Below are 14,058 nucleotides of genomic sequence, written 5' to 3'. Positions count from 1 at the left end.
CACTTGCCAAGGTGAAGCCAAGCATATCTGAACTGGTCTCTATATAACAGCAGAAGTCACACTAATTTGCAGGTAGGTGATTTCATGTGAGTTCATGCACTGTCTTGGTTTTGTTCTTTGAAAAAGGTGACATTAATGCACAATTCATTAAATACACCAGTAAAAAATATTCTTATGTCTTAAACTTGAAAAAAAAAAGAACTTTTTTTTTTACTACAGAAGGGTTCGGTGAGTGAGCATGTGAAACTGTCAGGGTTCGGTACCTCAATCAAGCTTAAGAACCACTGTGTTCAAGTAATAACAACCAAAGAAGAGTTCTAACAGAAAAAACTGGAATCCAGGTCAATGGAAAACTGAAGCATTGTCTAAAAAATAACCATCAATTAAATCACCTTTTAGACATTTTAGAAATGCTGCAATAAACATCTGTGTATAAATTCTCTATTTTATGGACAAACAATGTTTTTGCCACACGGCACATTGATCTTTGCCAAGAGGATACATGAAGTTTGTGGAATTTTTTCTGAGATGTCACATTCCCAGGAATGTGAGGGAGGGACTCAAGATGGAAAATGAAACATGCACTATAACACTTCTACAAACAAGCCAGGAAGAGATAGACACATATTTTGGTTATAGAAAAAGCACATCAATTTCAAAAAACCCATTAAATATGATGTGCAAAACTAATATGTAGTCAAAAGAGGGATTCAATGATTTGGATCTGTCAGTAATTTAGGACTAAAACACAAGGTCACATGCATCAGCCAAGAACCAATAAATTCAGTCTAAAAACTCATGAGGCATTAGATGAATAAGCTATACTAAAATAGAGCCCACGAGCAAGAAAATGTTGTCTTGAATTTGTATTCAAATGTGATGGAAAATTACACAACAAAGTCCTCTTTCAATTACGCTTAGAATGTGCAAATCCAAGGACATTTGAGCAATAAAAATTGTTTACTGTTGTACGATTTCAAAGGGGCGCAGATTGTGTAATGGTGTGGCCGGTGGCTGCATGGCTTTTTGACTTGATAAAGAGAGCATTTGAATACAGCGACCTTTGAAATGGGTCTTAAACTGTACATCTCTTTATTGTGTGTGGTTGAGGCAAATATCCCAAAAAGCCAGAGTTCAGTGTTTACATTATCAAGTTTACATTATAAATGTCAAAAGTGGAATGATTTCCAGACTCAAAACTGCAATATCATCGGAGAGTACACTATATTACCAGTGACGTTATACGCTGTCATACCTTAGTCCAGTTGACCCTCTTCATCACGGTTTCTGGCTTGTAGATCTTCTTGGGCTCCAAACCATAAGGCAGCTTGATAACAGGGGGAGGGGGTGGTGGCCCACCAGGGCCCCCAAAGGGAGGTGGAGGAGGTGGAGGCCCACAGCCAGGGGGTGGAGGAGGAGGTGGAGGTCCTCCAAATGGGGGAGGAGGAGGTGGTGGCGGTGGTGGAATGCCAGCTTGCCCAGGAGGAGGTGGTGGAGGTGGTGGAGGGGGAGGACCACCAGATGGAGGAGGTGGAGGTGGTGGAGGCGCTGCACCCCCCGGTACCGGTGGTGCAGGTGGCGCTGCAGGCCTGGTTAGACCCGCTGCAATCTGTCAACATGGGAAAGAAATGTTAAATCTGCCTCTAATGGGCAAAAACATTTTTAGTGTCGGCACCATATTCATGCTGTGAAAAATATTTTACAGCCTATATAGATAGATAGATAGATAGATAGATAGATAGATAGATAGATAGATAGATAGATAGATAGATAGATAGATAGATAGATAGATAGATAGATAGATAGATAGATAGATAGATAGATAGATAGATAGATAGATAGATAGATACTTTATTAATCCCGGAGGAAATTGTATATCACCCCATTGTCATAGTGAAACGCTACTAGCTTTAAGGGCAGTGTTTTGTGTATGTGCGTGTGCCCGTGTGTGTGTGTGTGTTTGTGTGTATGTGTGTGTGTGTGTTGTCCAAGTTGAAAATGAAATGAGACTGTAATGAACACTAATATGCTAAATATATCTACGCATCTGCATTTAGCACTGAAATCTGTGATGATGGATTATTTTAGTAATTGGACACATATCGTCATTGTCGCATACGAGAATCAACTGTCAATCGTAGACAGCACCCAAATTTAATTACTTTGAGTCATTGTGGTTAAGGTTGTTGCAAACAGAGATTTTCATTATCTGTTTGGGTGATATTCAGTACTTGTGCAACTCTCATTCTCATCATGTCAGACTTATCAGACCATTTTAATTACAATTTGGATGCATATTTTTGGTTTCTTGTTCTTGTTGTTGTTGTTTTATCTTTGTCACAGAATCTGCAACGTTTTACAAAAGCTTCCAAAGACTGTGCAGAAATAACCCGTTGTTACTCATATATGTCAGAGCCAGAGGAACAGAAAAAAGCAAAACTTGCCGCATTTTTTTCTGCAAGATATCCAAGAACATTCTATATGTTTGAAATGTTTGTCTTTCTTTCAGTTTTTCAAAGTCCATGCTATCAAACACCGCATCCGTAGGTATTTTCTGATAGTCAGTGACAATGCCAATGGAAAATTCTTGAAAACTTAAAAAGAGAAATGCAAATAAAACAATTACAGACACCCAAGCTTAGACGGGATTTGATCTTTGAAGCTGATTATCTCCCGCCTCTTACCAAAGTAAGCATTTCCACATTTCCACTTGCATTTCTGCTTCACAGCAGACCAGGTAAGAGGAGAACTGAAGAAGCTGTGACAACAAAAAACGACAGGACCAGATGGAGTAAGCCCCCGTCTACTCAAGGACTGTGCTGCTGAACTCGGTAAGCCACTACAACTGGTCCTCAACCTGAGCCTGCATCTTGGGAAGGTGTCCACCCTCTGGAGGACGTCATGCATTGTACCAGTTTCCAAAAAGAATCGGCACAGCGAGCTGAACGAATTCCGATCAGTGGCATTTGACTCACATCTGATGAAGACTCTGAGCAGCTCTTCCTCAATCTCCTCAGGCCTCAGGTGCAACACGCCGAGGACTCTCTACTGTTTGCTTACCGGGGAGAGGTCAGTGTGGAGGACACAATCCTCTACATGCTACACTGAGCCCACTCGCATCTGGACAAGGAAAGTGGATTTCTCAAGTGCCTTCAAGACCATCCGGCCCTGTATCCTACAGGATAAACTCCTACAAATGTGAGTGGACCCCGCAATGGTTGATTGTATGCACGAACACCTCACCAACAGACCACAGTTCGTCAAGCTAAAGGATGTCACATCTGATACCATGGTCAGCTACATCGGTGCTCCAAAGGGGACTGTCTTGTCCCCTATCCTCTTCACTTTGTACACAGCGGACTTCTGCTACAACTCAGAGATGTGTCACATTCAGAAGTTTGCAGATGACACAGCGATCGTCGGATGTATCAAAGACAATGAGGAGGAGTACAGACGCCTGGTGAGGGACTTTGTCGACCGGTGTCACAGCAACAGCCAGCAGCTCAACAGCTCCAATACTAATGAGCTGGTTATTGACTTCAGGAGGGGCAGACCCAACCTAGACCAGTTCTGATAGGAACGGAGGAGGTGGAGGTTGTGCAGTACTATAAATATATTGGGCTGTGGCTGGACAACAAGCTGGACTGGTCAAGCAACACAAGGCAGCTGTACAAGAAAGCACAAAGCAGGATGTTCTTTCCTGGGAGGCTGAGGGCATTCAACATCTGCAGGAAAGCTCCTGTGGATGATCTACCAGTCTGTGGTCACCAGCGTCCTGTTGTACGCTGTGGTGTGTTGGGGAGGGAGCGGAACAAAGGCGGATCTCTTCAGGCTGGAGGAGCTGATCAGGCGGGCCAGCTCAGTGGTCGGGATGAAGCTGGACCCTGTGGCAATGGTGGCAGAGAAGAGGACTCTGGACTAACTGCTGGACATCATGGACGATGTCAGCCACCTTCTGCACACCGTTGCAAACAACCAAAGGAGCCTGAGAAGTTTGACCTGCCAGCGGCTGAGCCTCCCAACATGCAAGACTAATAGACTGAAAAACTCCTTCATCCCCTGAGACATTAAACTGCTCAACTCCTCTCTGGGGGAGAAGAAAAAGAAGGGCGTCCACACAAGAGCTGAGGGATGATAAGCACAATATCAATAAACACTGAAAACACTAGAAACACTTTAACCTTCCTAAGCCTATTTATGCCTTTTTATTTATATATTCCATGGTGGGATATTTTTATTCTTTCTAGGTGTAGGTACTACTTTCTGTGTGCTTTTTCTATGTGCTTTTGTGTAGTCACTGTGCTGTGTGTACAACGGAGAAGTCAATTTCCCTGAAGGAACCTCCTTAAGGAATCAATAAAGTTCTACTATACTCTATTCTCATTTCCAAAAGCAATTCCCCACTCTGCTTTCTCTCCAGGCACTTGATTGTATGCATGGATGTGATTGGCTTCATATTTAAAGACATTACATTTTGTTTCATTACATAATGGAATTGGTAGATTGTTTATTAGGACCGAAATTAAAAAGGTGCTCTGCAAGGAGCTTCTTACACAGATCGCTGAGAGCACTTCAGTGAAAAACCACATCCAATGATTACATGTCTGTCAATCTTGAGTCAACTGAGTCCTGTTTCAAATTTTAAGATTAATATGACAGATTGAAAGCAAATTAGCTGCTACATTAGCATACAGTTGTTTCCATATTGCAGGGCCCTCTGAGTCTTTATTTCTCTGTCTACCACTTTTTCTCTGATCCACCCAATAATGATTGAAAGTACTCTTGGGACTAAATACCATTGCTACTGGCTATTTTTTCTTCTTCAGATACCAAAACAAATATCTGGAAATTAGATCCATAAGTTGTAAATTGTACAAATCCATTTCAATGATAATGACTCTAACGTTCCATATGAGACAAAATCTGATTTTGTTTGTGCATTATAATCAAGAATACAGAACCACCTTTTTTTGCCACTGGAGAATGCACATGTACTTTATGTGGCGTGTGGTTTGTGAGACAAAATACATATCCATCGTTCGTATCTGAAGACATATACAAAGAAAAGAAGTTACACACTTTACTGCATGTACTGTACTTCTCAATTTCACGATTGCACAAAATGCCTGGCAAATCTATGCCAAGCATTGATTTTATTTTGTCATCCAATATATTCTGATTTTGTGTTACTTGTCATCTTGTGAAGATGCTTTTGATGCTTTTTTGTTTTGTCTTACTTTTGTAGATTCCATCAGGAGCTCTGTCTGAAACCAAACCAAATAATAATAATAATAATAATAATAATAATAATAATAATAATAATAATAATAATAATAATAATAATAGTAATAATAATAATAATAATAATAATAATAATAATAATAATAATAAAGTACTAAAGTATAACATTCATTTCAAAGGCATATATTTATGTATTCAATGGGGAGGTCAGCATGGCAGGTACCTCTGAATGCTATTTGATTTAGTCTGTGTCCTAATCTTATCTGCAATAGAGGAATTCAATCACAAAGTGTAATAGTATTAAACACGAGAGAAATATGTGGATTTAATAGACTGCTAGATATTTTACCTTATCTCTAAAATGTATTACCAAGCTAGTGCATGGCATGGAATCATCAAGCATGTTATGAAGTCATGGTATATTTTTATTAATTTCAAATACAAAGTTTGATTTCTTTCTCAAACGTGTAGGCAAATTTTTAACTATGTATTCAAATTTAACACGTAAAAACCTTAGATGGGACATTAAAAAGCGCTAAAAATCACAGTCAAGCACATTACTTAACTTTGCATATATTCAAATGTGAGATTAAGTAAAAGACCTCACATGCAAAGTGTACACTCATCCTAGATTCAGATTGTCATGTGTGTAACTGAATGATTTTGACTTTTTCAGTACTTAATTGTGCCAATTTAACAGACATTTATACATACATAAACAAAAACTCCAGTGGTTGAGACAAAAGGCAGAGCCGTGAATACAGGTTGGTTAGAGATACAAAAAAGTGAAAACTAGTGCACCAGAATAATCGCAGGAATCACATGAGCAAAGAAAAGCTGGAAAAAGATGTAAGCATGAGAAAGACAATACCCCATACACAGGTAATGACGATGATTGTACAGTGTTATATTCCCATTTTGTCTGAATTAGCTATTTGATGTGCAAAACACAGAGTGTACTGTATTTTTACACCTTAAAGAAGATGTAATCTACCTTCAAAAGAACACCAGTGTTGAGTGCTGACTGTAGCATGAAAGAAACAAGGCAAAGCATCCCAATAGTTGGTACACCTTCAAAACCTTTCTTCTACTTCTTCTTTCTTTTTTTTCTCCATTTTTGGCATTGCAAAATTCATTTCAACTTAAACTCTTAGATGTGTGATTTCACTCTGTAGTCTTTGCTTCAAAAATTTACCCATCTTGCTTTGATATTTTATTCTGTGCAACCTTGCCAAAAGATATAAGATCGGAATAGATTCCACAGAAACTGAAATGTAACATCTTTAAGGATTCACTCCAAAAGTACAGATCAAATCATATTATGGACTGTGGAGCGCTAAATATTATAATGTATAATTTAAAGGAAGATGTAAACTTTTACTGGGGTGAAATATTCACTGTGTCCGAATTTTAGAAATGATGCAAAGAGACGATTTAATGTATCCATAATTAGGTTCACTGTGGATTAGCTATACAGTAGATCTAAGTGCTTGAAAAAAATAAGCCTCAAGGAAGTTTTAATAGGTTTGTTTATTTTCCATTAAACTGTAAACAGAAAAATCCATAAGACATTTACTTTAGATTTGAAAGAAATAATGGCAAACCTTATATTATAATAGTGACAACAGTAACTGTACTGTCATTACCGATGGAGTAAATTATAATATTGGCCAGCATGAGTCTAGTACACCTCTGGCAACTCTTGGGTCATTGCAAGGCCAGCTACAAGACCGGCAGGTTGTTAAGACCTATTAATAGGACCAGGGGAAATACTTCAATGTATCACTGCCCCGCTGCATTATTCATCAGATCCAGAGAGAACTCAGTGAGTAGCTTCCTTTTTTACCTTGAACAGTTGCAAGGAAAGGTTTGTTGATGTGTGGATGATTTCCACTTGTGATTTCTATGTCTGCCTTATGTTTACAGGCAGAACCTCCACTCGACTCAATTGGGGGATAATCCAACAGATACATCAAAGATGCTTCTTGTTACAATACCAAAGCTCCAAGAGAAAGATTCTCATTAAATATGTTGGTTCACAAACAAGGTGACGGGAAGAGATTCAGGCAAGCCTGTGTTTTTGATATCTTACAGGAATTCTTCCTCGGAGATGAAAGGTTAGGTTTACCTCACGCTTCATTCATATTCAGCAAAACGCCAGAGATGGCACAGCAGCTTTAATGGACAAACTAAATGTCTGTAGTCTCAACGATTTAAAGGTTCTGTGCTCTCATAGTTAATGGCTTTCAACAGCACTGTGTCAAATGTGGGTTGGAAAACACACTCTGTCAGCCTCGTCTTTCGCACATATCAGAATCAAACAGTCTGAAAGGATGCGTTGTTTTGTTCATTGCTTGAGGTACTAATTTAATGGTGAGGGTAAACACCGAAAATAAACAGCAATTACCACCTAACATTTGTATAACTCCACAAACCAGTCAAGTTGCAATTCACATATATGGCAGTCCAGACTCATGGAAGAATGATAGTGAAAATGCTAGTAATGCAATGTAGTGACAAGTATGACTCAGGTGGGTCCAATCATTACCTAAGCACCCAGTATTTTGGTAAATGTTATTTGTAGGCCAAATACACACGTGTGTGTGTGTGTGTGCATGTGTGCACGTGTGTGTGTATATCTCCAACTATACATTTGAATAAGCTCATTTGAAAACCTCACGCTGTCATGCTTCCAGCGTCTACCTGGTAGTTCGGGCCACTAGGCTTCGTCAAACATAACGGTTTATGTTCTTTGATTGTCATAGACCTCACGTTGTCGTGTGGGGAACCTCGATGCTTTTTTCGCCAGAACCGAACTCATGAAGCCGGCATCTACCCGGATGGCCGGACTTTAACGTCGAAGCAGCCTTCGTCTTCACGTCTGTCCGTCCCATACACAGAGCTGTGATGGCTTTGTCGGACACAGCAGTTTGTTTTCTTGTGATGGCGAAAAAAACAAAAACAAAAACAAACGAAGTCTGACATCATCGATTTATTGTGGAATTTCCACGGGTTCCCACGTGTGTGTGTGTGTGCATACATACATATATATACATAGATAGATAGATAGATAGATAGATAGATAGATAGATAGATAGATAGATAGATAGATAGATAGATAGATAGATAGATAGATAGATAGATAGATAGATAGATAGATAGATAGATAGATAGATAGATAGATAGATAGAAAGATGTAGATATATACACATACACACACGCATACACACACATACATACATCCCCTCACCATATTTGCTTAGGTTCTCCGGCTTCCTCCCAGCTCCAAAAATAAGCAATACAGGTCAATGGGTCATATCAACTTGTCCTTTTGTGTGAGTGTGTGTGTGAGTAATTGTTTGTCCTTCGTGTGACTCACGATGCACTGGCAACGTGTTTGGAGCATACCTTGCTTCTTGCCAGTAGTCAGTGGCGATTATGGTAATTTTTGTACAAGAAGGTGGGTGGATGGATGGAGTCAATGTAGCATCAATAGTAAGTGTAACTATATGATGCGTTAACCTCATGTTTTGTGTTTATATATGTATTTATATATGTTTATTGACAGGCATAGGGGACAGGCTAACATCCAAATAGGTGCAGTCATGTGCTGTAAATGTCTGCCGAATAATTTACACATTTCACCACTGTGGATAATTTTGGTTGTTCAATGTGCAGCTCTCCAGCAGTCACTGGTCTTTGAAAATGCATTCAGACAAACAGAGAAAGAGAGGGTTTGCCTCTCTAGGGCCTCTCTGTACCTCTCTACTAATGCACCACGGCCAGTCAGTCTTCTAAAGATTGCAAGCTGTAAGCAAAGGGGATTTGTACAAGAATTATTTGGTACCATAAAAATGTTCCGATATAGAAATGGGAACAAGTAAAAGCTAACATGGCTTGAGGCATTCGTTTCTGACAAAAGGCACAAAAAGGAGACACTAAGTGAGGAAAGGAACTAGTATGTGTATGGATGTTTCCCATTCTCACAGTTTGGTTAATAATAAAGCAGTTGTGCAGTAATCATTAATTGACACATCAATTTGTGTAGAAATGCGGAAAGCGGTAGTCACACAGCATTGAAGGACAGAAGTAAGACTGAAAATAAAATCTAAAACAGGAATGTTTGACTTGACCCAAAGCAACAGCCAAACCTGTTGCTACACATTTGTTATGGCTTTAAAAATAATACTAGAGGATATAGGTGAATGATGACATGATTAACTGATGCGATACATGGACCATGTGTGGAGGTGCAATTCATCAAACAGGAGCGCTAAATTAACTGTAGGCTACTAGAGAGGAGTGTTTTAAATAAAAAGCAATCCTTGATGTAAATGTGGCCACACCATCTTTCAACGTTGGTTTATATTAAATTCCTTGAGTAGGGAGGCATACTGCCCTTCAGTCCCAAGGCAGTACTGAAGTGTTTGAAATCGGGTTAAGGGGGAAATAGCACTCATTTTCTATGCTCAAAATGGATGGTTTAGTCTGTTAAGAAATGACGTGCAGGCCAGGAAAAGAAATGCAATCCATCTCTGTGATGATAGAATTACCTGGGAAAGGCTTCAATAGGCAATTCTTCTATGAAAAAGAACCACAACTTAAGGAGATTGACCCTTTATTCAATCAGAGGTTCTTGCATGGATGATAACTCCCACTAACAGTTGCAGCACATCTGTAAGTAGATTGTAAAGCCATCTTTCTGACCATATCAGGGCTTTCTTCAGTGGGAGCCATTATTTCGTTCTGGTATGATCTGAACTTATTTTCATCCCGTATGCGATTGCATGTTTTTTTGTGTAAAAAAAGAAATATAAAAGGCCTTTTTGAGCACAGCTGCTCACTATCTTCTTTTTCATGCCGCTTTGGGAAAAATACACAATATAAAAGATTTGTGGATGAATGTAACACTATTTTGCAGAGAAGTGGGATTTATCTTTCTCTTTACCTGGGACTCCAGGGCCTGGATCTTCACCTCCAACTCTTTGATTCTCTCTTCTTTCTTTTGAGACTCGGCCTGGGCCTCCTGCCGTGCACTGAACTCCTCATCAAACTAAGCAAAGAGACAAGAGTATGTCTATACACATGAAACAAACAGTTGCATAAACACACACACACATACATAGCACGGTGTCTCAGGAAAATGGCCACAGGGCACATCAACAGACAGCATAACACGCCGTCTTACTCTCTGGCCAATTTCTATTCATAGCTCTCATGGCCCTAGAGTCCTGTTGTCCTTTGTCTTTGTTTCAGGCCTGGCTTTCATGCATGTTGACGGATCTAACCTTTGCAGAAACCAAGACATGTCGGTGCAATGATTTCACCGGCCCAGTAGGGTGCATGCTGGGGTGGTGGAATGGGACTCATGAAAAGAAAACATATCCAGGATGTCACTGGTGTTGCAAGACACCCAGTAGCAGGGCTCCTTCAGATGCATTAATACATTACACATAAAAAAGTGGAGACAAGGAAAAGGAATTACAATGTACGGACAAAACTCTTTAAATGTCTAACTTAAAAGACAGAACTGTATTGAAAGAGACTGCAAATAAAATAACTGAGCTGTGTGCAAATACGAATACATCAGAACATAGGCATTGATTCTTGTAATGCTGATACGGATCATGTATCGCGCAGCCAGGTATTGATCAGTGCATGGAAAATCAATGACTTGTCTAGAAGCTCCGAGGAAGAAAAAACTTCCCTGACTGAGGCTGCCAGCTAAGAGGGCTATTGAGGGTGATTAATGTCTCACCTTTTTGGAGAACTCTCCAGCCTTCTGCTCACTCTCTTCAACTTTGGCTTTGTCCACACACTGATCTAAAAGACAAGACAACCACAGTCATGTGATACATCAAATGCACTTCTGAGGCCTTTTCAGTTAAACCTGTTAAAAGGAAAAAAATACTTGAGCACACATAACTGGAAATCATTCCTTAAATGTCTTTTAGATTATGGGTTATAGGTGTTTTGAAGAGGAAATCCAGCTATTCTCTGACTGCAAGAGGACTCATTTAACTTCAGGTTTATTTGAACTGTGATTTGATTGCCATTTAATTGCATCTATAGTTTCAAGTGAAATATTTGATTGATTTTACTCTACATATTGTATACCTCCTGTGAATTACATCCCGCTTCAAAGCGGTGATGTATTGTAATTGTCATGTGTTCATGTGTCCGTTTGTCCGTCTGTTCGTATGTCCACCAAATATCTTCGCAAAACTTTGCAGATAGAAAGATGAAACAAAAAGCACATTACTCAGGCGACGAAGGGGATGATAACCTTGACCTTGAGAAAAATAGGTCATGGTCAAATGTCAACTTATGTACACTCAGGAACCGATAAGACAAAAAGACGAGGGAGAAGGTCAGTGCGAGTAAGACCATAGATCAAAGCTACTGCTTTGATCAATGACAGTAGATTAGAGCACTAGCTTTGATTTTCAACCCATGAAAATAGGTCAGAGTAAAATTTTGAATTCAGGGGTGTCGTGGGATGTTGCAGTTTGTGACTGCATTGGTTCTTGTTGAATATTGAGTTGATTAACAGAGTCTGCAAAGCTTAAAAACAATTAAATGAATTCAAATAAATAATATAAATTCTCTAATAAAAGATTCTGGGATAATTTCAGACAAAACAGGCAATTTGGTGAGTGGTGGAATGGTTGAATTGACTTGGGGAAGAAAAGACAAGACATACAATATAGTAAAATCAGTCCTGCTGTGTAATTTGCAGCTTATATAGATATGCCTATGATTTACCCTCCAATCCTCTCAACAGTATTCTTTATACAAAAGCATGTCCTTAGAAATTAGGAATAATCGTATTAAAAGATGAATGACAATGCTTATTTTAGTGTACGTAAACATGATGGTGGACAAAAGGCTTCATCTATTTTCCTGTTCCCTGTCATTTCATCCATGAAAGCTTTCCTTCTTTCACAATTCTTTTATAAAGTGATTTACAGACAGTATGAAAAACCTATAGATACTCCTTCAGTTCTCTGTAGATGGGTTTAACAACTTTTAATAACCTTTTAATAGCAGGTTATTGACCTATGACAAAAGGCAAAGTGGTGTTACTTATTTCTTCTCTGTATGAAAAATATTAATACAGTAATTTGTAATGCTGTGCAAAGAGCACATTCATTAAAATTCTAGCAACAAGTCTGACTAATACGCTAAGAGGTAAAATTACATCTGATTTTTTTCTTTCTTTTTTTCTTTTTCTTTTTTTACACTATACATTTTTCAGCAAAAATGACCCCAATCTATGTGTCAAAGCTACAGCAGGTGTTTGGCAAGAGAAAATCAGAAGGAAGGTAGGATTCAGGAGGATTCTAAGGTATCAAAACATCAGAGATGAAACCTGAAGCACATACTGTACTTGCAAATAACAAAAGATATTGAGATGTCAATGCATTTGGATGCAAAGCACATTTAAAACAAACTAAACGTGTCATTTTAAATGAACATCTTAAATGAACAAGTGACATAAACAGGAATCAACTGAAAAAGTACCAATCAGATGGGTGAAATCCACATCCAGTCTTTTACTGCCAAAGTCAGGGTCCATTCCATTGCGATGCAGGACTACCTGAGACACACATTCCTCTATCACCTTGTAATACTGAGGCCTGTGAGGTTAGAAAACAAAGCAGAACAATTAGACAAGCCAGAGAACTACATGAGTGACACAAACTCTACAGGCTAATTAAGCACAAATTATTCCCTTATCCAAGATAGAAGTCACAAAATGCTATGTCAAAAAGTGTCCTGCTGAGGAAAATAGGCTTCCTATTAAATTTGATCACCTGCTTTAGCCTGATCATGAAATTAGCAGATTAATGGGCATACAGAAACTAAGTCTGTGAATCGGTCCATTTCAAGGTGACAGACGGTAGCCAAGGCTACAATTGCCCTCTTGTTTAATTTGCAATCATCTTTGCCAATTATGGCAACCATAAAAATTGAAATGTAAATCTAATCAGTGTAATGTCTGTAACTGCAAGCAGAATGACCGAGAAAATGTTTCATCAAGTTAGTAGTGTGACCGAGAGCTTGGATGTCGCCAAGCTGAATTTCTGATAGAGGCCTATTTTGTCACACAGGTTTGTGCATGACCTTTTCTAAGTGACATTGTTAGCTTTAATTGCAAGTGACATTTATCTCATCTTAAGCTGAGCTCCAAACCAAGACATGTTTATTTTATAATCACAATACTGTCCACAATTTGATGTTTAAAGCTGCATACAATACAACCATTCCTGAACCCTGTGCAAATGTCATGCTAGAATGAGAATGCAATATCATTACTAATGTGTGGAATGCAGAATATGCAACTGACTCACAGACAATGATCTCACTGACTCCAATCACCTTCTCGCTAAAGACAAGCAGTTTTATAGTTGACACAAAGTAGAGCCTACCTCCTATGACCGTCAAAGCATAACAATTAATACTTTGCAAGTATGGTTCCAGTGACAGCTGATATTAGATATAGAATGTATTTATCATGTTAGAAAACAAAGTAATTGTTAGTCATTGCACAGAAGGAAAATGACAATCAGTGCTGGTTGCAACTCAGTGATTCCCCCATGGAAAATATACTGCAGTTGCATTAATTATTTTGAGATTGTCCACAAGAATGATACTGTAATAACTGAATTCCAGACAACCATATCCAGATTTTATGACAGCTTTGATGCAGATAAAGCACTCAAAGTCTGATCAAACCATGTCCTTCTGATGGCTCTGCATGAGAGCATGAAGGGGAAGGAGCGCTAATGTAACTATGATGTAATAACTGATGTG

General features: G+C 38.9%; 1 protein-coding gene across 7 annotated transcripts in view; it reads right to left on the bottom strand.

Moving 5' to 3' along the window:
• diaph2 (diaphanous-related formin 2) overlaps nt 1-14,058 on the bottom strand; it is a 377,371-nt gene that overhangs the window by 232,112 nt on the left and 131,201 nt on the right. For all 7 annotated transcript variants that reach the window (XM_068325221.1, XM_068325222.1, XM_068325228.1 and 4 more), the window contains 4 exons: nt 12,766-12,881; nt 11,000-11,064; nt 10,190-10,294; nt 1,256-1,609 (listed from right to left, as the gene is read on the bottom strand). In XM_068325221.1, coding sequence (XP_068181322.1) covers nt 1,256-1,609; nt 10,190-10,294; nt 11,000-11,064; nt 12,766-12,881 — 640 coding nt within the window. The remainder of the gene's footprint in view (nt 1-1,255; nt 1,610-10,189; nt 10,295-10,999; nt 11,065-12,765; nt 12,882-14,058) is intronic.

Source organism: Antennarius striatus, chromosome 10 (genome assembly GCF_040054535.1).
Source record: "Antennarius striatus isolate MH-2024 chromosome 10, ASM4005453v1, whole genome shotgun sequence".
Lineage (NCBI taxonomy): Eukaryota > Metazoa > Chordata > Actinopteri > Lophiiformes > Antennariidae > Antennarius > Antennarius striatus.
Note: the sequence above shows the minus strand (reverse complement) of the source record. Positions and strands in the feature narration are given on the sequence as shown.